Below are 26892 nucleotides of genomic sequence, written 5' to 3' on the forward strand. Positions count from 1 at the left end.
ATTCTGGCAGCATTTCTCTTACAATTCAAATCCCTCTCATAATAGACATGTATATTTACTCACATTCTCACTCCCACCTTGCTACAAGCAAAATAAACCATATGAGTAATTTACATCACTCGTCCTCAGCAGCTTAAGAATAGTGTTTTCTATACCTTACAACATAAAATGTGTTGGTGGAAACATCGGATCATTTAACTCCTATTAGAGGACTAATAGTCCCGCATAAAGTGCAATTTTGAAAATACAACTTGTCTCAAGTTTAAAACTCAAATCTAATTATAACATGGCAGAAAGTTATTTGTATGACCTACTTTAATTTAACCATTTTTGGTTAGCTGCAAGGGAAATTTTCAGTTACAGGAAACTAACCAAACTAACCACTATGAGCCTTTCTAGTTCGGTTTGAAAGATTCATCAGGACTAAAATGGATTTGCTGATCCATATTGACTTAATATTTGTCATGACTGCAATTTTCTACTATTCAATTTCAAATACACAATACACTGTTCAATGCCAAGTACCAAAGTACACTACAAAAACACTTGAGTTTACAACAAGCAACAGTAAGGATTCTGATAGCCAAACATGAAAAAGTTACCATAGAATTACAAGTAAGACTTGTTTGAAGCTTGAAGACTTTGTGCAATCCAGCAGCTTCTGCCTGTGCAAGCTTTTCTTCTGTCATCTTCACAACAAATTTCACAGTCGTATCAGTGTGGTATTCCTTATAGTCAGAAATTAATGCTGGAGTTTTTTCGGTCCCGTTCAACATAGGTTCTAGGACCTGTTCTTTGTACACCTGTTAAAAATAGGGTAGCAAAAACCAGAAACACTTCTTAAAATCCCTGATTTCTTAAACCAACTGAAGAACATCAGATTTCAAAGCTTTGTGCACTACGTAATTATCTCTACAGTGATAATTTACAGAACCAGTATAACCTGCAAAATGCAGGCCAAGACTAGCACAAACATAAGAGGCATCTAACAAGGACAGCAAAGTATACTCCAAAGAAAAGGAGATTACATATTAATTCAGCAGGAGAAGCAGTAATAGTAACATAGCGTAGTATGGACAGTAGATGGCACAAGTAGAAAACCATCTTCTACAAAGGGACACGAAAGAATGACACCATGTTCCCTTCCGTGTATGTAAAATCATCAGAAATTGTGTTAAAAGTTCATCCGGATGTAGGATTAAAGAATTTAATAAGGAACTTTTTGTTGGTTTTGAGTTTTATGTAAATGTATTTCACTGTTACTTACCTGGGTCCATGTCCTTACAGGAAGCTCTGTAATTTCTACTGTGTTCCTGTCCACCACAAATATTTCACCGCTGACTACATACTGGTTTTGACCAAGTTCCTGAATGGTTCCTTTGAAGTTTTTGTAGTTTGGGAGCTGTAATTGCAAAAAACAGCAAAGTGGTAATAATCTTTTATTATAAACATCAGAAAAATATTTCTTTCCCATAAACCATACAGCTTTCACTTTATATTGCACTAATCCATCAACCAGCTTCTCATGCCTGTGAAAATCTAAAATCATAGGAAAAATACTATAGAAAAAGCAGAATACACACACACAAGTGACAGCAGCAAGTATCTTATCACCTACAGAGTATATAAGTGATTGAAAAGATGCCGCTGAACCCAGTGAGGTGGTGTTTGTTTTGTTTGGATTTTTTGGTGTTGTTTTTGTTTTTTCTTTTTTAAAGAAAACTGCAAGCACAGATAAGGCATGACAGAAAGCAGACTAAAACCCCAGTCTCACAATAACTTCACAGAAGCAGTGCTACCTCCCCTAACCACTTTTTCATTCTTGTGCTGTTTGGCAAAGATAGTGGAACCCATCCAGTTTAAAAGGTAACTAACAGGGCATGGAATTTTTTTTTTAACTGAATTGATTCCCTTATCTAGCTTACCATGCAGCCACAAACACATACCAACATACAGAAAGGAGCTAGATGGAGGCAGAAGTGCCTCTTTCAACCACAGTGAAGCTTCAATTGACTGTGAAACTACACAGAAGGCCTAGGAGTCCTTAAAGGAAGGGCAATGGATTGCATTAATTAAAAAAAAAAAAATAAAATCTATTTATTGTTCCCAAGAATCTGCAAAAGGAAATTTACTATGTCATGAAAATTGATACTGCACGCTCAGTAAACTATGATCTAAGTAGAGAAAAGACATTTCTGCTTCTATGACTTGGTAAACACAGCAAAGTAGCAATATCTATCAGTTGTAAAGTAAAGGTTATATTATCTGTATTTCATCTGTTGGTTACAGATATTCTGGGTTCACCCAGGTATTCTTGGTCCAATTTTTTTCAAGTATACACCACTTCCAAGACTTCTTACAAACTTTTAAATAAAGGAACACAAGCTGGATGCAGTTCAGAAGCCACTAATTTTCTTGAACAGTGACAGTATCTTTTCCTATGCTTACAGATATACAAAAGAGAGTACAATATCGACAAGACAGAGGCAGTGCTAAATTTGGCTGAAGACAAGTAGTAGTACCTTCAAAAAGGAAAGAATGGTACAACTTTTTACTCTACTGTCATGTCATAACTACCCTCCCTGTAAGACTTGCAACTGTGAAGGCTTACAGTCAGCAGACTGAAGACAAAGTCCTCTGAAGTAAGTGGAAAAATACAAATTGTAATGTTTTGCTTCAAGATGAACTTCCCCAGCCTCATCCCAACAGTCAAGTAAAGCTCCTAAACAAAATTACTGGGACAATACAACTCAGTTGTTCCAATAATCACTAGAGTGATATGAATTCATTTTGTAAGTACAAAATAAAGTTTGGTTAGCAAACTTATAAAATACCAATATACACTATTATTTTTACCATTGGGTGGGGATCTAAGCCATCCAGCATTCGTCTGACATTGTTTACAATCTCTCTGGTATCGTAGTTTGGAAGTTTGCAAGCCCATCCAGTACCAATTCCTTCAGCTCCATTTACTAAAACCATAGGAATGATGGGAATATACCATTCAGGCTCTACACGTTGGTTGTCGTCATAAAGGAATTTAAGCAAGTTGTCATCCACTGATGGAAAAAGCAGCCTTGCTAAAGGACTTTAAAAAAGAAAAAGAAAAAGAAGAAAATGTTTTAACTGTGGTCCAGTAAGTAAAGTACATAAAGCTTTAACAGTCCATGGGTCCAGATATGATCTATTTGTAGATTTTGCTCGTGTCTTCCTTTCTTTGTCATTCTGAAGCTGAAAATACAATGTACATACCTCCTGAGAAAAGGAAGTTCTTCCTTCTGGAAGAGTGTGTTCATAACAGATTATGTCCATTTCTTTCACAATAATACATGTACACAGTACACTAGTAATTGATGACATTTAACATCTATAAAAATACCATTCTTTGAAGCATTCAACACACAGTTCAATGTGACAGTAGGTCACCCAGTAATAAAGCAACACAGCATACAAATAGTTGCAAAACTTTGTTGCTTAATTGTAGGCCTAGTAGTCTCTGAAAATACTACAAAGGTTTTACTGGTGATTCCTTTTGCTCATCTAGAACATTGTCCTGGGTGAATATGATTTCCAGCACCTCGTGCAAAAAGGAAACTGTACAAAAATAGGTTGCTACAGAAAGAACATATATGAGAAAGGGAATAAAACCTGATAGTTACATGTAAAGCTTACAATTAGAGGAAAAGAAGAAACTACAAGGAATTTTAGGCAAAGTATCACACTGAAATTAGGAAATAAAAGAAGCAACATAACATATAAAATACTGTAATTTACATTAAGGAACACATTCTAACACTCTGCACGTCAAACTGAATTTCAAGGTATTAACTGAAAAATCAGCATCATTAAATTAGGTCTTTATTATTAATTACATATGTGTAATTTAGCTTGATATGAAGAAATTCATCCAAAAGGAAAAGAATCCATCTCATCTTTCAAGTTTATGCTGAGTTGCAGGACTTATCACCAGGTAGCAATACACTTTCTATTCTGAAACTGAATAAATTTCACAATGAACAGGGAAACTGAAAGCTACAAGAATTTACAATTTAAGTAAGATCAGTTACTAATCCAAGTGATCTACATTTTCAGTCTTCAGCCTTATGATTCAAAGTTTAATTGCTTTAAAGCTATAATTCCCACAGCACTTCTATGCATGGAAATTAGTGCAAAAAAACCCTGCGCAAAACCACACTCATAGATATAAAACAGTATTTGGGCTTCTATCAAAATATTCCAATACTCCCCCATTCATCTCCCGCAAATAAAACTGTAGTGTTGTGAAAGGATTAGTTTCATAACAAGGCTTTTTAAAAACATGCATTTAGCTTTACATTTGTGTTTACCTTAACATCGTGAAAATATAGCGAGGGCTGGCAGCATCCTTTCCACCATGAAGCCTGGTACCAAACTGACCAATTGGTTGTAGCAGATTAACATTGTTACTGCCAACAAAGTTCTGAGCCAAGTTGACAATAGTCATCATTAATGCTTGCTGCAAGAAAATACATATTCATAGGAATAACATGAGATAGTCTTTCCTAATCAGCCAATAAAATACATTTTTCATGCCCAAAAATTGTGTGACTATCCTGAATTCAATTTCAAAAAAGTAGTCTCCCTGAGAGAGGAATGTTGTAAAACAATTACAAGAGCTGCTAACAAAACATAATGCTTCCTCTTCCACAGCCATATTGCCTCCCTGATTTAAGTGTCCTTACATTCTATGCTTATGAAAAACCCTGGTCTTCTCCATTTTTTCTAAAGAACTTCTCTGGAGGAATGGAAGTGGCACAAACAAAATATTTCAGATGACTATAAACAAAATAGGAGTTAGAAATAATCTTTGTTCCAACACTGTATCAGGTTTTCAAAGAACAGTATCTCTTCTTATCTTAAAAGACTATATTTCTTGTGGAAGATAAAAATTGTCCAAGTACATAGTTCCTATATTCCGATGACCTGAGAATTTAAAAGTTACCTAGGTAATTAGTTATCTACTATTTTGCCACAACCCACAAACTATTTGGGATACCACTGTGCACAAAGACTTGGAAAGAATGAAAATATGGTGTCTTATTAAGCTACATACTGTTTGGTTCTTTGTCTTTAGAAGTTAATCTGTGATTAGTATACTTAGACTTATAGTCAATAGGTTTGCAATTTCAATATGGCAAACATTTACCTAATATTTTATATAGGCTAAAAATGCTCAGAACTTTACCATCCTTCATACTCACCTCCCCATGGTGATAAGCTGACATTTCAGCAACAGAACCAGCCAGTTGAGCAACCTTTACTTCACGTTTATCATTTCTTTTAAAGCAAGTGAATAAAACTTTGCGTTGCCCTGGTTTTAAACCTATTAAGAAGAATATCCCATTTTCAGCACATACACAAGCATATGCTTTTAAGTAATAAACTTATTTTGCCCTATTATCATTTCTAACCTCTCAAAAGAAGAATTTGGAAACAAATTTATGCTGTAATATTAACAAAATAACAAGTTAACATCTCAGTTGTTTTAAAATAATAAAAAATATTTTACCAAACTGAAAAGGTTACCAGCAAAGTGGAAACACAACCCTTTCAGCCAATCATTACCATGCAGCATGCAATATACCATTTTAATAAACAGCAACTTTATCCTAAATGTACAGCTTCCACAAGTCAAGAGCTTTTTCTTACCAATCTACTCAGCAAAATCTTTTTCCTAAGAATATCAACACAAATTCAGCAGTGACAACTTTAACTGTAGCTTACCTGTATCTTAAAGCACTCTGAACTTTTACTTTTTGTGTTAAATTTTCAAATACTCTTTAAAATTCAACAGGAAGATATGTTACTTGTTTCCCTTTTAGGTCTTTTAAAGTTTTAAGGAAGAAGCCAGTCTCTTCGATCTTCTGATTTAGTTTTATTGTTTGGGGACACTTTAAGTACCACATCTGTGTGGAAGGGATTGCATCATTTTTTATGCACGTTACCTAGAACTCATAACCTGTTCCAGATCATGCTTATTGATCTATTCAGTGTTTTAATTCACATACCTTTCTGAAATGCACCAAGATACTGCTATGTGTTACCATTACTAACCTGAGTCAAACATAAGCAAAAATTGCAAAAAAAAGACATTGACTCCGATCTCCATTTCATTTAAATATTTAAGACAAAATTTTCTTTACAATGGGCCTCCATCATGTTTTTCTGCCAAAAATCTATTGAATATAACAGACTTAGAGGATTTCCTTTATACAGGAGAATTACCAAGGAGTATGAGTGGTAACTAGTAACTGTGAAGAAACAGTCAAAATGTTTTTCCTCTCCATTTTTTCTGAGATTTGCCACCAGACTAGCCTGTTATGTATCACCTGATGACAGTGAAGAATGAAAACCATTGCTAGAGTACTACCTGAACAGTTCACATATCCATGGCCAGAATGCAGAATTACAGTCAAAGCTGGCAGAAACACTGATAGCACATTAAATACTACTTGTATGTACAGTGTATACTATATATGTAGTGTTATACATAACATTATGTGTAACACTGATAGCAATTATTTATAATATGTCTATTATATATGCATATATTATATTACATACACACACACCCCCATGCACACGCAAATGTATGAATAAATAAATATGTTCCCTTCTCATTTTCTTATACTTCTGTAGACACAACCTTGGAGAACTTCAATTCAAATAAACAGTTATCTCCTGCAAGTTCATTCTATATTTTAAGTTTCACCAAAACCTGCTATTTCTGAGAAAGCAGCCAGGGTACAGCATGTTATTAAAAAACAAAACAAAACAAAACAAAACAAAACAAAACCCAAAACAACCACCTCTTGAAACATGCAGATCTATACTGGATCTTCCTCCAGAGCAGTAAACTATGGAATGCTTGCATAGACACTACCAGTTAATCCAAGTACATAATTATGGGAGGAAGTAAGTCTGGAGAAGCTGAAACAGTGACACTCTTTGATTCCCTAGAGAAGTATCTACATACCCAACCCAGCTTCACTCTGCAGCGGAGCTGGAGATCCATCCTACTAGGAAGCTACTACTCCTACCCACCTGTGAACTATCTCACTTTCTCATCTAAAATATAAAAAGCTCTTGCTGCATGAATATTTTGGTATGGGTCTGTAGTGTCAAGAAGGCTGACCACTTCCACTATGAAAAATGTACTGGAAAGTGGAGATAAACACACTTTTTTTTTTCCCCATGAAACCTCAAGGCATTTTTTCTCTATCTTAGTAAGCATAGGCATATTGACAATAATATAAGGCAGAAATTCCTGTTCATGCTGTCTGCAGACAGTTTTACAAATGAAGCTGTTGTGTAGCACGCTGCTTCTTTTAATGTTCATGCTATTGCAAGGGGAGATTTAGGAAACCTGATTGACAGAACCCTAGCAAGATTACAGGAAAAGTCATTAACCACTAAAATGCTGCCTGTGGTGTAAGGCTGAAGGGAGAAAACATTTGCATCTTCATCTGCACTCAGCTGCCGACTTGAATCTTAATTGTTATAAGCACTTGAAAGACTTGCTTTCTCTGATGGTTTGACTAGAAACAAAACACTTGTATGGTCTAGGGAACAGGTCTGGTTAAGTAAAAAGGCTGCCGAGCAACAGCTTGAATTCCCTCACGAAAGAAATATGGCAATTCCTTAGCATATAAACGATAACAAACAAAAATTAAAAAGTTCTTATATTCTCTACTTGAATGCATTGATTTCCAATACAAATCGCAGGTTTTAAAACCAACAATAAAGAGGAAAGTTCCAGCAAATCATAATGAATTATCAGCTTACCATCAACAAGGGAAGGGATAGATCTCTCGTTGTCCGAATTTGAGAAAAGGATCAACTCCTTGTTAATGAAGTCATTGTAAGTCAAATGTTTTGTTGCTGTACCATACAAAAATTGCTGAAAAAACACAAACATTATTCATTCAATACAAAAATTACATTACATTTAAATCCCACCCACCAGATTTATTACTATTATTTAGGACTCACCTCAGGAAGCCCATGGAGCCGACGCTGTCGTCTGTCCTCCATGAAGTTTGTTAACCACTCTTTTCGGTCATCAATTTTCTTCTTACTGAAGGCCTGAAAAGATTTCAAGTACACAAAGTAATCAGCATATATATGTTTGTGTAAATGTATGTTTCTTTAGTCAGAATTTTAAGTGCACTGCACTATCTGATCATGTATTCAATAATATTTATTTGGACAAGATAATGCATATAACTAATGTTATCGCTAAAAAAAGACACAGGAGTGTTCTGAAAGACTTTCACCTGTTACAGAAACAGAGTTCCCGTCCAGTGAGCTGCTTCTCCAGAAGCTCAAGAGAGGAATACCTAAAAACTGAGTATGTAGGTTTAAGCAAAATTTCAACTACTTGCCGAAGTACTGCCTTTTTTTCTCAGGGAATAATATATAGACACTCAAGCATGTCCTGACTTCAACCACTCTCCTGCAAAAGACTACAGTCATCAGCGCTATCTTCTTTAAAAGACTCTAACCGGACCACTCCAAAAGAGTTCTATGAGTAGTTCCATTTCCTTGGAGACCGTGGTTTTACATAATACATAGTAAACATTCCTAACTTACTCTCTGAGGAAGGGACTAAGTGATATTGCCCTGTTTTGCATCAGATAGACTTCCCTTGTGAATGAAGCTCGACAATTCACAATGTCAGATGTCTGAAGGTTTAAGATTAGGCTTTTGTAAAATCATGACTAAATTCCTACCATTTTCTTCTGGCTCCTTTCAGTGTATCTATACTTTTTCTAGACCCCTGACGTGACAAATGACCAAGAGCTGGATCAGCATAAAAGTTATTTTAATAGAATAAAAATAAAATTAATAGAATAAAAAGTCTGAATAAAAATTATTCTTGAATATTTATTCTTTAATAGAATAAAGTGTTTTTTTCTTTCTCCACTTAAAACTGTTATTCTAAGACTTCATTTGCTAGCAAAAATGTTCTTCAGAACGCTGAAGAATTTGCTATGTGAAATGATTTTTGTTTTCCTAGATTACAGCTATCATGAGGCCCGATAGGGCCTATAATCTTACACCACCTATGCTCATAGGTAACTTTGGGGCTGGGATCATAGCTATCAGCAGAGAAAATGTGGGCAGAAGCTTCTGTTAACAGCTTCAGTACTAGTCAGTAGTTGTTCCCAGTGTAACAGAGATGACAGGAAACTAAAACAAATCATATAAAAGCACTTTTTAAAGTTCTTACCAGTGTAATGGCAGCATCATCTTCAGGACCAGCGTATCGAAATAAGATCCGATGTCTTTCCATGTCAGCAAAATATTCTTTTGCTTCTTTAGCAGTGCTGGTACCCAAACCTGTACAATAAAAAGAAACTGTTATTCCATATTCAAAATATAGGTTTTATTATTTTACCCCTTTTATTTTACTGGAAACATTATAAAATCATTACAGAAGATACTATCATGAAAACACCTACAAATAGAACTTCATAGCACCCATTTATTATGTATTTTTAGATCCATGACGTTCACTTTTTTTATTTTTAAACAAACCTTTGTAGTATTTTATCTTCCATGCTTTATGATTCTCCATATGTTTCTTCCACTCATCAAATTCAGGAATACTATAGAATGAAAGTTCTTGCTTATTTTTGCTTGCCTATAAAAAACAAAAAACAAAAACCAACTAATCAATTTTTCTGTTGCAGTGTAAGTCATGAATAAAATCTCATTAATAGAATCCATACCTTTACAATAGGAGTGATGAATTCCTCAAGAAAACCATGTTTCAACAGTGATGGCCAATTGTGATGAATAAAATTGATCAACAAGCCCTTTATGTGAGATCCATCCTGATCCTAAAACAGAACATGAAAACATGAGGCAATCTTATAAAATGCCAGATCCCCAAAACCACCAAAAACCCCACTCACTGGCCTAGATCCATCAAACAATATCTGTTGACAGAAAACACAGAAGGGAACAGTCACTTTTAATTTGGATTCCAAACGGGACCTGGGTATAAAAGAGCCACCTGTGAACGGCACTGTCCCTGAGCTAATAATAAGCTCTTCCAAGCCAAGTGCACAGCTGCAGCTCAAAGGTTTCTTTGCCTGTGGCATGTGTTCTTGGACAGCAAGACAGCTCTCCCAGACACTATGGTGCTGAATCTTTGTGGAAGAAAGCCATGCCTGGCCCACAGTTCTCATTGGTGTTAAGACGCTTGAAAGTCCAACCTCTCAGAGAAAAATTAACAAAGCTTCACAAATATTCAAAGCGTAGGATTCCTAGACTTCTAAAATCCGAACAATAGACACACACTTCATGAGATTATCCAAAAATAACTGCCTGCATTCTTGTCTCTCCCAGACTTTCTAGCATTACTACCTCATCTACTGTTTCATTTTGTACTTATTTTCAACGTATTTTTGAGTTATCAAAAGCATTCTTGTTTATACATGATTTTATTATTACTTTGGCATCTCTGCTATTGTGCAGTACAGTTCAGTTGTTCACTTGGAGTAACCAAAACAACATACAGATAAATTACTCCCAAAAAGAAACCTCATACATTAGGGATTCCCTCTGAATACATCCATATTGTCATGGCACACAGGTGGGCTATAATGCACAAAAAAGTAACCTACCAAATTGCAGCAAATCACATTTTAAGAAGCTCTGTATATTAAAACTTGTGAATTTCAGACTAACCTGATCTGTCATGATCATAATTTTTCCATATCTCAAACTTTTGAGAGATTCTGGATCTTCATAGCTTTTCTTGTATTGTAGTCCAACTATTTTGATGATGTTGTTGATTTCCGCATTTTCCATAATCTGTATAAAAATTATCATGGCAGTCAATGTAAAAAGCAGAAAATCAGAAATACCCCGATCTTTTTTAGGTGGGATTTCTATCTACTTTTTCAATGCACCCCTACCTCAACTTCATAACCTTTTTATCCCCAGCCCCCTTGCAGCCTTAACACTTGTAAATATTTCTTCTGTACATGCAAATTCTCAAGATTGCACCACTCCCTTTCTCCTCTACAGCCAGAGCACTTTGGGTCTAGAAGGCAGGGAGAAAAGCAAATGTAACAAAAAGTCATCTCACAAAGCTGCCCTCTCTTTCTGCTATTTCTATGGGCACCCACCTGCAACACAACTCTTATTAGAGACAAAGTATGGAGGGCAGCAGAAGTAATGTGACAGGGTAATACTGCTGCTACTGCCTCACATTGGGAAACAATGAAATTACATGGCAATGGAGAGAATATAAATTATTGGGTTTTTTAAGTATTCATGTAAAGTGTTAATGTGAGTCACAGCAGAATTTCCTTGCATTTGTGAAGAAATTAACCTTATCACTGCAGTACTGTACTACTACACTTAACATTTTTGCCTTATCCCAGGCTTTAAAGTAGCTGGTACTTCATGAAATTCCAGTAACAAGATTTTCATGAAAAAAAAAAAAAAAAAAAAAAAAAAAGAATTAAAATATGAAGATGTAACCCTAGAAATCAAAAATAAACAGGAGACATCCATTTTTCAGCTAAAAGATGACAAGACTACTTACCTGTTTGTGAGAAGCTTCTCGAACATTGAGAATTTTACCCCTGAGTGGGAATACTCCATATCTGTCTCTACCAATAACACCTAAGCCAGAGACAGCTAAAGATTTGGCAGAGTCTCCTTCTGTTAATATTAACGTGCAGTCCAAGGAATGTTTGCCACCTGCAGTCCAGGAAGTAGTAGAAGCATGGCAAAAAAAAACAGAAAGCATAACTTTTAAACTCACATAACAGGACTACAATTGCATCAGTCATGAATATTCTTCCTACTCTATGTCAGGTAATTTAAATAGGCTGGATTTCTATTTTTAGGGATGGCCCTCTATACCACTAAAACTACCCAACAAGAATAAGTATCCTTGCCCTTAGCAATACTCTATGGGTTGCTACGGACAAGGAGCAAAATAGACAAAATGGGATGCAATGGTGGCACATCTTATGTAATGGTCCCCACACATTTGCACCACAAAAAAAAGAAGACAGATTGCTTCTGTACATTTACCATTTCATTTTTCTAGCTGCAAATTTCTTACACACATATATTATGCATGTCTAGTTATATACAGGAGTTATTTCCCATTCTGCACTTCCCCTTTCCTCACAGTACATTTTCAGAAGTAATTTATTAAATTACATTTTTGGGGGGTTCTTTGTTTTATGGTCCACCAGCTAAAGCAAGGCAACTGTAAGAAAACCTGACAGAAAAGCTCAAAGGATCAGAACATTTCCACTTACTATACCCTCTCAGAAATTTCTCAAACAGAAGAAACAAGTCTTTACTAATAGTGTAATTTTGATTCTACAAGACACACTGCATTTTGATGCCTGTGTTTCCAGTGTGCTCAAAACTGGTATGATGTGTATACTTTGTTTATTGCAACTGCAATAGTTGAATGCATGTTCTAAATAATAAGCAGGTTCAAAAAAGGAACCCACTCTTTTCCAATGCTGCAAATGCTCATTAAGCAGTTTTGCTATTTTATCAAGGCCAAGTCATCGGAAAGACCGCAAAAACCTTCAAGCTGGTTGAATCTCACCGACTGTTAGTAAGATAGTTGTGAACATATTGGCATTTAAAATATGTGCTTTTATTTGCCTTTACCTAGTAGGTAAAAACAACCCCATACTTCCTATTACACAGAACTTATTTTCACCATCTTTGGTCTTCTGCATCAGACATACAGCTTAATATAATCTAAATTAGACAGCTATTCCCACTGTATCAAAAGGTGTCAGTAGCTAACGTGCTGCCAGCAAGGTGGAATGCAAATACCAAGTAAAATACTAGTCTGATGTTTTAGGATGTATGACACCTTTTTTTTGTTTTCTAAATTAACTGCAGAAAACACATCTGAATATCCTCCAGGTGCACTTTCTTCTGGAATAGATGCAATCATTAGCAACTAATTTCATGGAAATGCAATATGCCAGGTATTTTCCTGAACACAGCTCTAAAGAACTCAAAGAGAAAACTACATGAACTGGCAGGTTCAAAGAATGCTTTTATGCTTCACCAGATTTAGTAATCTAGCTGCACCCTTACAGACCTATATTCCTATTTCTGGTTCTTTATTTTTCCTTTCATTTCTACCTGTTCTCCTCCAACAAGCCATAAAACTATGTATACCTCACCAAGATCTCAAGAAAACAAGACAGACAAGGTACAGGGCTCATTCTTTTCAGTGGGAGAAGAAATGTGCAGCAAGTTCATCACTACACAGATATATCTCTCTCCTATTCCTAAGCATTAACCTGTATTGATTCAAAAATTCAGTGGTACCCAGCACTCAAGAAACCTGTACCTGCTGGACATCAGCTAAAAATTCACCGCTGAAGTGAAAATAAAATCTAAAAACCACAAGAAGAATTAAAGCCATGGGGGTCTGTGGCCAGACACTATTCTCTCCCAGCTGCACTGGACTACTTCAGTCCAACAACTACTGGCACCTGCTATGAGAAACCAAAGCCAGCCCTGCTCCCTCATCTGATTTGAGGTGTTTATGAAACTGTAATTCCTGGGACCCTTACAAATATTTATTTGTCCTGAAATACAACCACATCAAATAAGACTACTGTATTTTGCTGCCAGAGTACAGATAACTTCTGTGTGACATGTATGAACGTCCTGAAGCAATCTCCCTGAAACTATAACTTCACAGTTTAACAACCTTTTCTCCAGCTTATGGAGAGCTCTGAAATTCCTTTGAAAAAACTATTTGTAACTGTGCAACTCTTCACTATATGCTTAGTCTTGCGTACATTCATAGCAAACATTCATATAGCAAAGAGCTGAATTTTTTGGACCTAGAAGTGATTATCACCTTTCACACACAGAAAGAGCAGACACAGTCCTTACTTCACTTGACCCTGAGAAAGATAGATTGATAGTTCTACAGTGTTTTGTCTGTGTACTCATTAAAGAATTTCCATGGCACCAGGACTTCCTTTTAGTCACTGACTAAAGTTGATTGAGACAATTTCTCAAGAGCAGAGCAACCAACACACACTCAGCCACACTAAAGGAGTCACTCCTCTGTATTATCTTCTGCTTTCCTTTTCTCAATGAAAGCAGCTTTTAATTGAGGTCAGAGATCCTGATTATAGTATTAGCTTAGTTCTTGCACAAAAAGAACAAAAAAATCCTATTGATTTTCAAGAGCAAACGGATGACCCATATGGCACCTTCAGTCTTTAAAAAGAAAGGACTAAAAAACTTTTTACTAAATATATTACTTGTGATCCTCCAATTTAAAACATCTCTGCCAGTATATATAACACTTCAGAAAGTCAGGCCAAGTGTGAATATGACAACATACATTGTATTCAGAAACTGAATGCCTTTCTGCCTTCCTGTGTGTCCTCCCTGAACGCGCAATGCTTTTAGTGTGAGAAACCTAGTGTGTTGCAGACCTTCAATAAACCAATACCTGGGTAAGCCTCCCTGGGGAATACAGAGTTCCCGTTCCCCATATAAGAATAATTAGGCACCAAAGAAATACCTGGGTAACAGGGAACCAAGCCGTGCAAAACTTTAAGCATCGGTGTTGAACCCAAATGAACCCCTACATCACTTCTTAGTTGAGGAAGTTTCAGGGTGAAAGGCAATACTTTATTAGCTCCCCTGTTTGAGTTTCTTCCTTCCCCTCACCCCCAGTGAAAAAAACAGTAACGTGATTTTGAAGCCCGGTCTCCAAAGCAGAGATAAAAATACTATGAAGAAAGTCCATCAAAAATAATTCATGATGTTATTTACAAGCACTAGGCTTGATATCCATAAAAATATAGCATTTCTCCAAGCACATGATCTGCTAGGCATTAAATATACCAGGAATGTGCACCTGACTAAGGAATACAAATTCCACAAGCAAACCACTAGTTAAAGGAGACATGATTATCAACTTTTGAGGCAAAATATGACATCTGAATAACTGGAAAAGTAGTAAAATACTCAAGAAAACTCAATTTAAAAAAAAACGTTAATAACCTGAGTTCAAGGAATCAAAAAGAAAGGGAAGAAAATTAAAACAGAACTCATTATCTCATCAAGTCATCTTTGACTTGAACACTGGAGCTCAAAAAAAAAGCTTTTTTACCACCCTTATATGCTTTTACCTACTTAACTCACCCACCTACTTCATTGCAGTTTCTCTATCTTTGCTTAATGTATGGGTGTATTAAAAATCAACTAGCATTAATACAGATTGGCAACATTTCAAGCTCTTTAGTCATATGTGTCTCTCAAATAATTCAAGAAAAACTCCCATCCCATTGCTATTGGCATAAAGATGGCCAGCTGATCCTGATTCCTATCTGTGCTAGGAAGAAAGCCAGCAGAGATTGCCAGTTTGCCCTATATCCCCAGACAGAAACCTATTGGCATTTAAAGTCTCATGAAAAAAATGTATGTTGAACCATTCCCTCAGGTCTGCACACTATGTGATCTACCTCATATAGCTTGTGACCCTATAAATATTCTGATCTTTTTATATTAGAAAGGTCAAGAAGACTTGTCACCTCCAAAATAAAATATAGATAACACTATTTAGCTGGAAACCACAATTAGAAAATACACACTCTTTCAATATGGAACTAGAATACCGATTTGTTCAGTGTTATTAATTCTCTACCCTAGAGAGGACAGTGTTCCTAATATCAAACTCACCATCATACTTTAATTCTAGCCCTAGGAAATTTAGAAAACTAGAAAGGTTTTTATTAAAAATTTTTATTAAAAATTATACATAAGGATGAGAAATCAAGTCAGGTTTAAAATGATGATGGCTGTGAAAAATCTAAGAAACATTAAAGACATTAAAATAAGTGCTCTTACCAGCATCATTAGCATCATCCAGTTTCGGAATGCCCTTGATTTTACTGTGTTTCACCGATGAACATTTTTTGTTCAGCTGAGTTTGTGCCTTAAATTTGACCCAATTCAAAATACTCTCTATGATACCACAGTTAGAGGCCTATAAGTAACAGATCAGAATGTGGATGAGGAAAACACAGTTTCACACAGCAGAGTCTTATACCTCAATTTTAAGTCACTGACCTAACACTGTTTCTCAAATCCCTCTAAATTTTAAAAACTGCAACATATAAAAGGTCAAGGAATTAACACATACCTTACCATTTAGAATTTTATGCACACAAAATGAAAACACAACACTCGCACAGCTTCTTTTTCACCCTCTGTATAATTGGTGGAAGGACAAAAAGAGGACTGAGACCTAATAAGAGGTTGTCTTAAGCTGTGTGGTTGATGTGCTGAGACATTTTAGGCCCCAAGCACCTGCTTCCTGGACTTTGACAGCAAAAACTGACCTTATGGGATATTTGTGACCATTTAAAGTTTCTTTGGAAATGACTGAAAATGGCTGAAAGACAATGAAAAGCATTTAAGAATAAGGCTCTGTATCAATCACTTGAGAAACTGATAACATTTTAAGAAACACATCTGCAGCAAAAGTAGCATATAGCGTATTTTCTAAACTAAAACTGCTTTAGGTTTAGTTTCAAGTCAAAAGAAAATAGAGGTGGAACAAAATACTGTGAGGTACAGCACTCATTGGTTAGAGATTCTGCTGCACATTTAACACCTCTGGAGATCAATGTTCACTTCTGGGAATATTAGAAACACTGTAAATCAAACCTACTGATAGAAATACAACATACAGAACAAAAACTGAAGAATGAATACAAGATTGTGTTATTTTTTCCTGTAAGTTCTATGTGAATGTCACCAGTAACACAAAATTAGAAGCATAAAATATTATACAATAAGTTGAGTTTTGATGCCAAGAGTATTAGCAATGGCACCATTCTCCTTACTACTACAGCTCCATTTATGCTACTGGAACTAAATAGGACTCATTATAATGAGTTCTGGCTAGCAGAATTCTACTTTTCCTTCCTTGTATAAACAAATGTAGTAGAGGAAAAACCTCTATCGTGTATTTTTACTAATATATTCATTTAGAGTAGCAATTCTTTGCCCATCTACAGCCAAAATTTCTAAACTTGTTGCCTGACAAAAATGATAACTTTGAATTCTACAGCCACAATTTTGCATTTTCTTGATTACTGAAGAATAGATAAATGTGACATGTTCCCTCCCGCTCTTTTCACTTCAGTGAAAGACAATAAGACTGATGTCAAAGAATAAGGTAGACAATATTCTCAACTTCAGAAAAATATTTTAACACAAAAAATTGGTCAAGGCCTATGTTTAGGTTTTAAGAGTCAAATTCATTTCACTAATATAAATACCAGAATCCCCACCAAATGAGGTGATCAGGTGAATCTCGCTTTTAAATCCAGAGCAACAGCCAAAACACAGTCATTGCTTCCATTATTAAGGCCAGAGAATGAACAGAAGTTCCTCCATCCCACTGTCATAGTATGCTAATATCACCAGAGCACCATAATGCACTACTTAATCTTCTGCTACATAACAGACATACACTTGATCCAGTATGTCAATTCCTGCTTCACAGAAAAAAAAAGAAATATGCTTTACTTACTGCTTTAAAAAATTTCTCAGATAGCTGGCACTTGGACCCAAAACTTTTAGGCTGCAATGTCATGTTTTCCTTTGTCTGGGAATCAAATGATGGGTTTTCAATCAAGCAATTAACAAAAACCCATATATGATTCTTCACCTGTTGAAAATATAGAAACCAATTTACTCAACGAAATTACAACATTCATCTTTTTCAATATTTTTGGATAAGTTTACTTACCTGAAATGGTTTCACTGAAACACCAGCTTTATTCTTCTTTTTCACCACTTCTATCAGTTTGCCCACAACCTGATCCACCACGTAATCAACATGCCTACCACCCTTATGAAAAAAAAAAAGAACAAAACCATTGAATTTCCTAATAGCTTTCAGCCATTTCAACAAAGTTCCTTTAGTCATACTTAAATTTGAAAATCCATGCACATTTACTTGCAGCATAACAAAGGAAAATCTGTTTTAAAGTTTCTCTTTCATGTCATTCAGTCTTCATACAAGTGAGGATGATGGATGTTACACAGAACAGAAGCAGGAGACCTTTCATTCACTGCACAGTGGTGGACTTCAAATGTAGCTTCTTACAGCTTGTAACAGGATACAAAACCTTAAGAGTATGGCAGATCTGAAAATTATTCTGTAGCACTGGGATGGTACCTGCAACACTACATGGCTGTCAAGAGGTGTCTTTTTAACAGGCGCATAAATAACTTTGGACTGAAAACTTCACACATTCATTCATCAGATTAAACCTTCCCCATTTGTTTCATAAAAAAATGTTCAAGACCTCACCCTCAGATATACAGCATCCATGCCTATTCCTTCCCAAACATCATCTCACCTTTTCTTAGCTGTATTCACAGAACTCTCTGAATAAATGCTATTAGCATTCTTTGCTAGCCTGAGGCTCATGTGAGGGCAAATGGAAAGCAAACTGCAAATAGCCAACCACAAGATCCAGAAAACTCTAAAAGAACAGAGCAAGACAACCTTAAGTAGATGAGCAGTTCTGTTTAAAACTCACCAGAGGCTAAACCTGCCCCAAATTCATAGGTGATGTAGCAAGAGATACATACAGAGTATGCAGTTAATCATAAGCTGGCAAAGCAAGCCCTTAGGAGACCAGAGGGCAATAACCTGTAGCTAACATAATCATGTTGCCACCGGTCTTGTAGCAAATGAGCAGTCAGCTGGACTCCCTTACAGTTACTGCCCAAATGCAGAAGGAAAAAAACAACAACAAAAAAAAAACAAACAAACAAACAAAACAAAAAAAAAAAAAAAAACCAGAAACAGCTTATAAGCAATTTCTTACACCAAGAAAAAAGGGGGGTAGGGGAGGAGAACATACAGAATTTTCTTCCGCCGTTGCACCATAACAGCTGAAAGTAAAGCATTCACAGTGCCTGTCACAATTCTTCCCTTCATCCTAGAAAAAGGCAGACTAAGTACTGGTTATCCTTGCTTAAGACCTTTCCAACTAGATATTTGAAGTGAAGTCATTATTGCAAGAAAACTTTTGGTGGAGGCAATGTATTCAGTTCCCAAATACGATCCCTAGCACAACAGACCCTGAGGAAGAAATAGTTATTTATGTAGTTAAACTCTGGAAGTAATATGTCAGAGAAGTTGTCTTTTTGAAGCCATATATAACTCATGCTTTGCAATATGGCAGGGTGATGAAAATACCCATTATTTTCAATGTTTAAATAGTGGTTTTACTATTGATGAAATTCAGTCTAAATAGGGAAGCGCTAAGCATTTGAACACCTTCAACAGGTGCCCCAAAGCTTCTATCACCTTCTCTAGCTACAATTCTATTTGGACTTAAACTTTAAACTAGCTACAAAATAAAACCCAAAACATAATGCCAGAAGACAAGTAATTTTGACATTAAATTGCTTGGAAGATAAAATCTTTTCACATAAGCTTTCCGAGAAAAAACAATCTATTATAGATCTATTACATCCTAACAATGACTACTGATTTACATGTGTAAAAGAAACCTAACAATTATGGGATATATTCTACAATGCAGAAGTAATCTGAATCAGAACCACTACTGAAGATAAAAAAGCACAAATTTATATCACAGAAAAAACATTCCAGATTAGGAAGAACAATGAGTATTTGAAGGTATGTATCCTGTAGTCTTTAATTCTACGAAACAATGACTACTGAAATTGCCTAAACCAATGGTGATAAATATATTTAAATATTTACAAGTCCAAGGTGACACAGCTTCCCTTACAGGTAAAAGAGCAGGCTTTCTTTGGAAAGATGTCAAAAATATGAATGGTCCTAAAGCCCTGGGTATCTGAAAGCTGTCTACATTTTTGATTATTCAAATGCCTTCCTTTAAATTTGTAGACAAAAAGGTACAAATAATAATAAAATGTTAAATTCTAGTGGCTGTTACAGAAAGTTCATAATGCTTTAATTAAAATCTATTATCTTGTAACAGATAATGGAGTGATGCAGGTATATCCTATACAATTAAAACATACCGAACTCAACACTCAACATTTTCATTGAATAGTTTGGGTTGGAAGGTACCTTAAAGATCATCCAGTTCCAACCCCCCCTGCCATGGATAGGGGCACCTTCCACTAGACCAGGTTACTCAAAGCCCCATCCAACCTGGCTTTGAACACTTCCAGGGATGGTGCCTCCACAACTTCTCTGGGCAACCTGTTCCAGCATCTCGCCACCCTCATAGTGAAAAATTTCTTCCTAATATCTAATCTAAATCTACCCTCTTTCAGTTTAAAAATGTTACCCCTCATCCTATCACTACACTCCTTGATAAAGAGTGCCTCCCCATCTTTCTTGTAGGCCCCTTTTAAGTACTGCTATAAGGTCTCCCTGGTGCCTTCTCTTCTCCAACCCCAATTCTCTTCGCCTGCCTTCACAGGAGAGGTGCTCCAGCCCTCTGATCATCTTTGTGGCCCTCCTCTGGACTTGCTCCAGAAGGTCCATGTCTTTCTTATGTTGGGGGTCCCAGAGCTGGATGCAGTACTCCAGGTGTGGTCTCACCAGAGCAGCATAGATGGGGAGAATCACCTCCCTCGACCTGCTTGTCACACTGTTTTTGATGAGGCCCAGGATTTGGTTGGCTTTCTGGGCTGCAAGTGCACATTGCCAGGTCATGTTGAGATTCTCATCAACCAAGAGCCCCAAGTCCTTCTCCTCAGGGCTGCTCTCAATCCATTCTCCACTCAGCCTGGATTTGTGCTTGGGATTGCTCCAACCCAGGTGCAGGACCTTGCACTTGGCCTTGTTGAACTTCATGGGGTTCACATAGGCACACTTCTCAAGCTCTGGAGGGCATCCCTTCCCTCCAGCGTGTCAATTGCACCACACAGCTTGGCGCTGTCAGTGAACTTGTTGAAGGTGCACTGAATCCCAACATCCATGTCACTGACAAAGTTGTTAAACAGCACTGGTCCCAATATCAACCCCTGAGGAAAGCCACTCATCACTGGTCTCCACTGGGACATCAAGCCGTTGAACACAACTCTTTGAGTGCGACATTCCAGCCAATTCCAGCCAATCCACCAAGTGGTCCATCCATCAAATCCATGTCTCTCCAATTTAGAGACAAGGATGTCATGCGGGACAGTGTCAAATGCTTTGGCACAAGTCCAGGTAGATGATGTCAATTGCTCTTCCCTTATCCACCAACGCTGTAACGCTGTCATAGAAGGCCACCAAATTTGTCAGACACAATTTGACCTTATTGAAGCCATGTTGGCTTCACCAATCACCTCCTTATTTTCCATGTGCCTTAGTATAGTTTCCAGGAGGATCTGCTCCATGATCTTTCCAGGCACAGAGGTGAGGCTGGGGCCTATAGTTCCCTCAGTTTTCCTTTTTTCCCTTTTTAAAAATGAGGGTTATGTTTCCCCCTTTCCAGTCAGTGGGAACTTCACTGGACTGCCACGACTTTTCAAACATGATGGATAGTGGCCTAGCAACTTCATCTGCCAGTTCTCTCAGGACCCACAGATGTATCTCATCAGGTCCCATGGATTTGTGCACTTTCAGGTTCCTCATCTGGTCTCAAACCTGGTCTTCTCCTACACTGAGCAATACCTCATTCTCCCAGTCCCTGACTTTGCCTTCTGCGACATGGGCGATGTGGCTAGAGCACTCAGTGCTCCATATCCCAGGTAACCATGTCTTCTGTTTCCTTCCAGGGAAGGTCCAAATTTTCCTTAGTCTTCCTTTTAACACTGACATACCCGTAGAAATTTTTCTTTTTGCCCTTGACATCCCTGGCCAGATTTAGCTCTATCTGGGCTTTCCTCTGTATTTTACACAGAAGATCACTTTTGCTTAATATCAATTAGTGCCTAACAAAAATACAGGCTAAATAATGGTTCCTGTTCAGACCAATTTGCATTAGGACAGACAAAATAAAGAAAACACATCTATGGAGACTTTCATCATGAGGTAACAAACAAAAAAAAAAACTCCTTCTTTAAAGCTGTTTTAAAGGCAGAACTGAGGAGAAAAAAAGCTTTTGATGGATATGAGGAAGTAAAGGATAGATAAGAAAAAAGAAATGGAAAGCAACAACACCAAGAAAAAAACAGCAGCCAAAAAAACAGGAAAAGAAAGAACAAACAACTAGCAAGCAGAAAACAAAAGTAAGGATTCTATGTTTTAAAGCAGAATATGAATCTGAAAAGACTGAAGGAGATGTAGACTGGTTGAACTGACGGGAGATAGTAGCTGTGTTCTCAACTTCATGTAGAAAGTAGAGATGAAAAAAAAAGAGCAGAGGTATTAAAATGCCTTAAGATGGTAAATATTATTAGTCATAACCAAACTAGTACTTGCACTTCAAAGAAACCATCTATGGTTTCTGTCAGTCTCTAGAGTCACCTACTAAACAACACCACAAACCAATAGTGTCTTTTAGAAGCACCACACATACAAGTATATTTCATGGCATTCCCTCTTAAAAACAAAACAAAACAAAACAAAAAACAACAAAACAAACAAACAAAACCCCCAAACCAAAAAAAAAAAAAATTAAAACACAACGGTTTTTATTCACGTATGGATGACAGAGTTTCAGCGTAGGGAGAGTTCAAGTGAAAGTTGATAAATTGTTATCCTGCCACTTTAAAGAAAATTAAATCCATTTCCAAACTGTAAAGAAAAGCTACTACAGGAAAATATCAAATTAAATGTTTCAAAAACATTCCACATTTGAATGGCAATTTTAAAATGCATTACTTTTACTCATCGCATTACTGAAAACATGCTTATGGCAATATTTCAGTATATTTTCGTATTTACACTGTTAGCAATTTTTTTTTTCTTTACAATTTCAGGTCTCCAAATATTTTGCTAAAACTAACATCTGACATACCGAAAATTAGCTACTTACCAGTAATTCCTGTTCTTAGAAGATATTAGTTATTGTAACAGTTCCCCATTCCTGTGTCCATTCTTAGTGTGTAGCATTGAGTGAGGGATGTTCAGAGCTCAAAGAACCTTTCAACCATCTCACCAGTAGGTGGCACATTTACCCACTATAGAAGCATAACAGCCTATAACTGCCCCAACTGTCAGTACATTTTAATACAATACAGAAAAAGAAAAATACCCTCTAAATCCAGAGGGCTGCCAATGATTACTATGACTACTGTATTATGAGAAAAAGCACAACTGCATAACCTTCTTTTCCCAGAAGGTAACCATTACGATTGAATCCCAGTCTTGCAAAATGCACGATGCAAAGACATCTAATGAAACAGTAACAACTAAAATCTTAAAAACAAAGCTCAGACTGGCTCCTATATACATTCTATTCATACCGTTATCAATAGCCAACAGCCTCAATTAATTGAGGTAAACCATGTTTAAATTCTATGGACAGATAAATGGTTCATATGGCAAACAAATTCAGAAGCTAAATATAAATTTGAAGTTGAATTATCTATACAAATAAAATCTTATTTTCTTTTGCATTTTTTTTCTGTTATATTTTATTAGAATAAATCTGAAAATGTCAAGCTCTGGAATGGTCCTGAATTTCTTGCTGAACTCCAACAAATTTTAATGGGTTGGGATGCTCCCTCCACCAAAGTCTACTATCTGACACTGCATATATATTAGCTGAGCATTTCTGCTAAAATGATTATTAGTATTACAGTTAGCAGTGCTGCTATATTAAAAATATCATTAGATTGCTTTGTTAATAACTGAAGTTTCTACTACAATTTCTACTACAGCTACTATTTGAAATTCAGAACTTGAGAAGACCATGTTTAATCAGTTTATATAAAGGTCTCACTAAAGGTTATCTGCACAACTGCAATAGCCACAAACACTCTTTCAAATGCTGCCTCAGAGCCTGAAGTCTAATTCTGTAGTGGTCTACTGTGGCAAAATTGTGAATAAATGGCGACCTGGCCAAGGTAACAAATTTATAAGAACAAAACAAGGGAGTCATGCCTCAACATACTGCCTGACCTTCTACACACCCCTCAAAAGAAAACCCAACCCATCAACCTAAAAAAACTTGTTTGGAATTTAAAGCAAGTTTAAAAAAGGTGGACGGGAAGTTACGACTGGGTGAAATTTATCCAGAAACAGAAATGAAAAGCTTTCAGCAAACAGCGATAAATAACCAAAAAACAGCTGAAATGAGCTCCTCACCTGTTAGCAGATAAGGGGACAGGCAGTTGACGCAGTTAGTTACTAGCCATTATGTCTCATCAGTGGGTAGTTGCACATCAATTGCTGGTGAGGTGGTTCACCGGCCCCGAACATTCCACATCCAGTCACACACATAAGGCATGGATCGGGAGAGCGGGAAAAACTAGAAATTACAACACTTACCTTTGAAGAATACACAGTACTTTTTCTATGAATTTTCTTAAAGAATATACGATAACAATGTATGTGTAACTGCATGATGGGTGAAAATTGATCCAAAAGTGTCAAATTCATTATCTTTTGAGTATGTGTATGCAATATATTTAACTTAGTAGTCAATAAGTATTCAATTTTTTTCAAATACACTTTCTTAACCTGATGTCAAACATTATGAAGTTTCTCTACATTGCCACCTTCTTCATAAAGGAATCGTATACATCTTTAAGGTCATGCTAGTTTTCTTCTTTATGTTGCATAAAGAGGCCTGAATGAAAATCAAGTTTTGACCTTTCAACTACCAGATATGTTTGTTATGCCTAGTTTTGACAAGAATCAGATAAGCATTTAATTAAAATGCACACTTGGAAACTAAATATTCTACAATGAAATAAACAATCCCTCTTCCCACTGAACCCTGGTTCAGCTACACTGAAACTGACATTGGAAGTTATGTAGTAAAAATTATATACCAACAGAACACCAGCTACGCATCATCTACTACTGAGATTAACACTGATATTTCTGGGCAACTGCCTAGACTAGGGAACCCACTTAGTGTAACCACTGATGCTTATGAACCACTTGTGCTACCATTAGAATTTTCTTCTGTTTGACTCTCTTAGAAAAGATCTGAGCAAGGAGGGGGTTTTTAAGTGTCTGATTACAAATTCTTATCTTTCTCATCTTTCAGGGAAGCTTACAGTTAAGATTCCCTAAAAACAGCCTCACCAATGACTAAAATTGTTTGACTGTTATATCACTCAACTGGTGCAATTTGTGAACAGCAGAAATGACAAAAGTTTTCTTTCACCATGGTGGATCCCAGATCCCTAAAACCTGGGTCATACCAAACTGGTATAAATGACAGTTAGACCAGTTGGTTTCAGGTGACTGCCTGGTGCCTGACCACCCCAACAATTTGAGAAGCACAAAGATCATACTTCAGTATGCTGAGCATATTACTGCTTCATCATAACTGAAGTTTTGCTGATATAATTTCACTATTACTATAGTTGCTAATAAGTACACAGAACACCTAGATCCCCTTATATAGAAACACAAATAAAAGAAAATTAATCTCAACATTTCAGGCCAGTTTTATACACCATAAAGCAATAAAAGGAAAGCCGTTTTTCAATAACACCATTTTTGCCCTCTAAAACATGCTACTACTGGCTTTAAAGGCCTTTGTATATTTTTTAACCTTAATTTAAGAATTATTTTATTACAATGTGTTGAAAAGGAAGGAATAAAATAGTCCCATTAATTTTATATTTAATCAATACCACTTATGCTCACATAAGACACCAGTATCACTGATAATGACTACTAGTGTTTTAAAAACTAGTGCATATTCAGAAATACTGCTATGAATGTATTTTGATTGCATTCAATTGCTCTGCCAGATACACTCATGCAAAGGATTATCTCACCTATTTATTTTTAGTAAACCAGATGTATTTTTCTGTCAAATATCTGACTGGGCATAACCTTAGCACACATTTTTATCATTTACATTTTTTAATCATTTAATATAACTACTCACCTTTGTGGTAGCTATACTATTTACAAAGCTGATTTGCTGAAACCCTTTTTCACTTAAAGTGAGACACACATCCCATCGTTCATTCACAACTTCATGAATAACTTTGAGCGCAACTCCAGTTTCATCCAGCTTGTCTTTTACGTAAAGATCTACGTAACTGCGAAATCCATTTACCTATGAGTAATACAGTTAACAATTACTATTCTTTGCATGAAATACTCAGTACACTTAAAATATTTTAAATGAGGTTCTTACGGGTAATTTCTTCCCATTCAACATGACTTTGACTCCTTTGCATGACCCAGCCAAATCATATGCTCTTCTCGTCATGAGGGCCACAATATCCTTATCAAGTTTTTCCATCTTAAATTTAGATAGATCTGGCTGGAATGTAATGCATGTGTAATCATCACCATCGAAATGCTTAATCTTGGGTTCAGAGGTCTTCATCATATTGTTCATCCAAGTCTTTGGAAACAAAACATTTTAGATGTTAGTTCACAATACACGTTATCCTCTTTTGTTCCATTTTCCAGCTATGCTAGGATTGCAACAGCTACCCAGCAAAGAGCTCACATATTTCTTTTAGAAGCTTCCTCTAGTGAAACACTACGCATAAAATTAATTGCTTTACCAAGATTTGCACAAGTATTGGTGACAACAGATTTGTGGTTTCTGTAAATATGCAGGTATCATTACATTGATGGATATGATTCTAAGGCAAATAGAGCCCACCACAGAACCGACTAAATTAGATACATGTGAGCTACCTAAACAGTCTTTACTGCCCATCAGTATCAATGTACTACACACTTCTATATAAAGACTTATTAGTCCC

At 36.3% G+C, this 26892-nt stretch overlaps 1 protein-coding gene across 2 annotated transcripts in view; it reads right to left on the bottom strand.

The window, feature by feature from the left end:
- The window catches only part of TOP2B (DNA topoisomerase II beta), a gene marked incomplete at its 3' end in the record, with an annotated part of 66243 nt that overhangs the window by 14195 nt on the left and 25156 nt on the right, over nt 1-26892 (bottom strand). For both annotated transcript variants that reach the window (XM_082499311.1, XM_082499310.1), the window contains exons 7-23: nt 26310-26522; nt 26055-26228; nt 17840-17941; nt 17621-17758; nt 15928-16066; nt 11603-11760; nt 10738-10863; nt 9774-9884; nt 9580-9685; nt 9272-9381; nt 8032-8124; nt 7825-7939; nt 5241-5362; nt 4347-4495; nt 2857-3088; nt 1268-1402; nt 603-803 (exon numbers count right to left, since the gene is read on the bottom strand). In XM_082499311.1, the coding sequence (XP_082355437.1) occupies nt 603-803; nt 1268-1402; nt 2857-3088; nt 4347-4495; nt 5241-5362; nt 7825-7939; nt 8032-8124; nt 9272-9381; nt 9580-9685; nt 9774-9884; nt 10738-10863; nt 11603-11760; nt 15928-16066; nt 17621-17758; nt 17840-17941; nt 26055-26228; nt 26310-26522 (2424 nt within the window). The remainder of the gene's footprint in view (nt 1-602; nt 804-1267; nt 1403-2856; nt 3089-4346; nt 4496-5240; nt 5363-7824; nt 7940-8031; nt 8125-9271; nt 9382-9579; nt 9686-9773; nt 9885-10737; nt 10864-11602; nt 11761-15927; nt 16067-17620; nt 17759-17839; nt 17942-26054; nt 26229-26309; nt 26523-26892) is intronic.

The sequence above is a fragment of the Vanellus vanellus genome, assembly GCF_965231255.1.
Source record: "Vanellus vanellus genome assembly, chromosome: 2".
Taxonomy (NCBI): Eukaryota; Metazoa; Chordata; class Aves; order Charadriiformes; family Charadriidae; genus Vanellus; species Vanellus vanellus.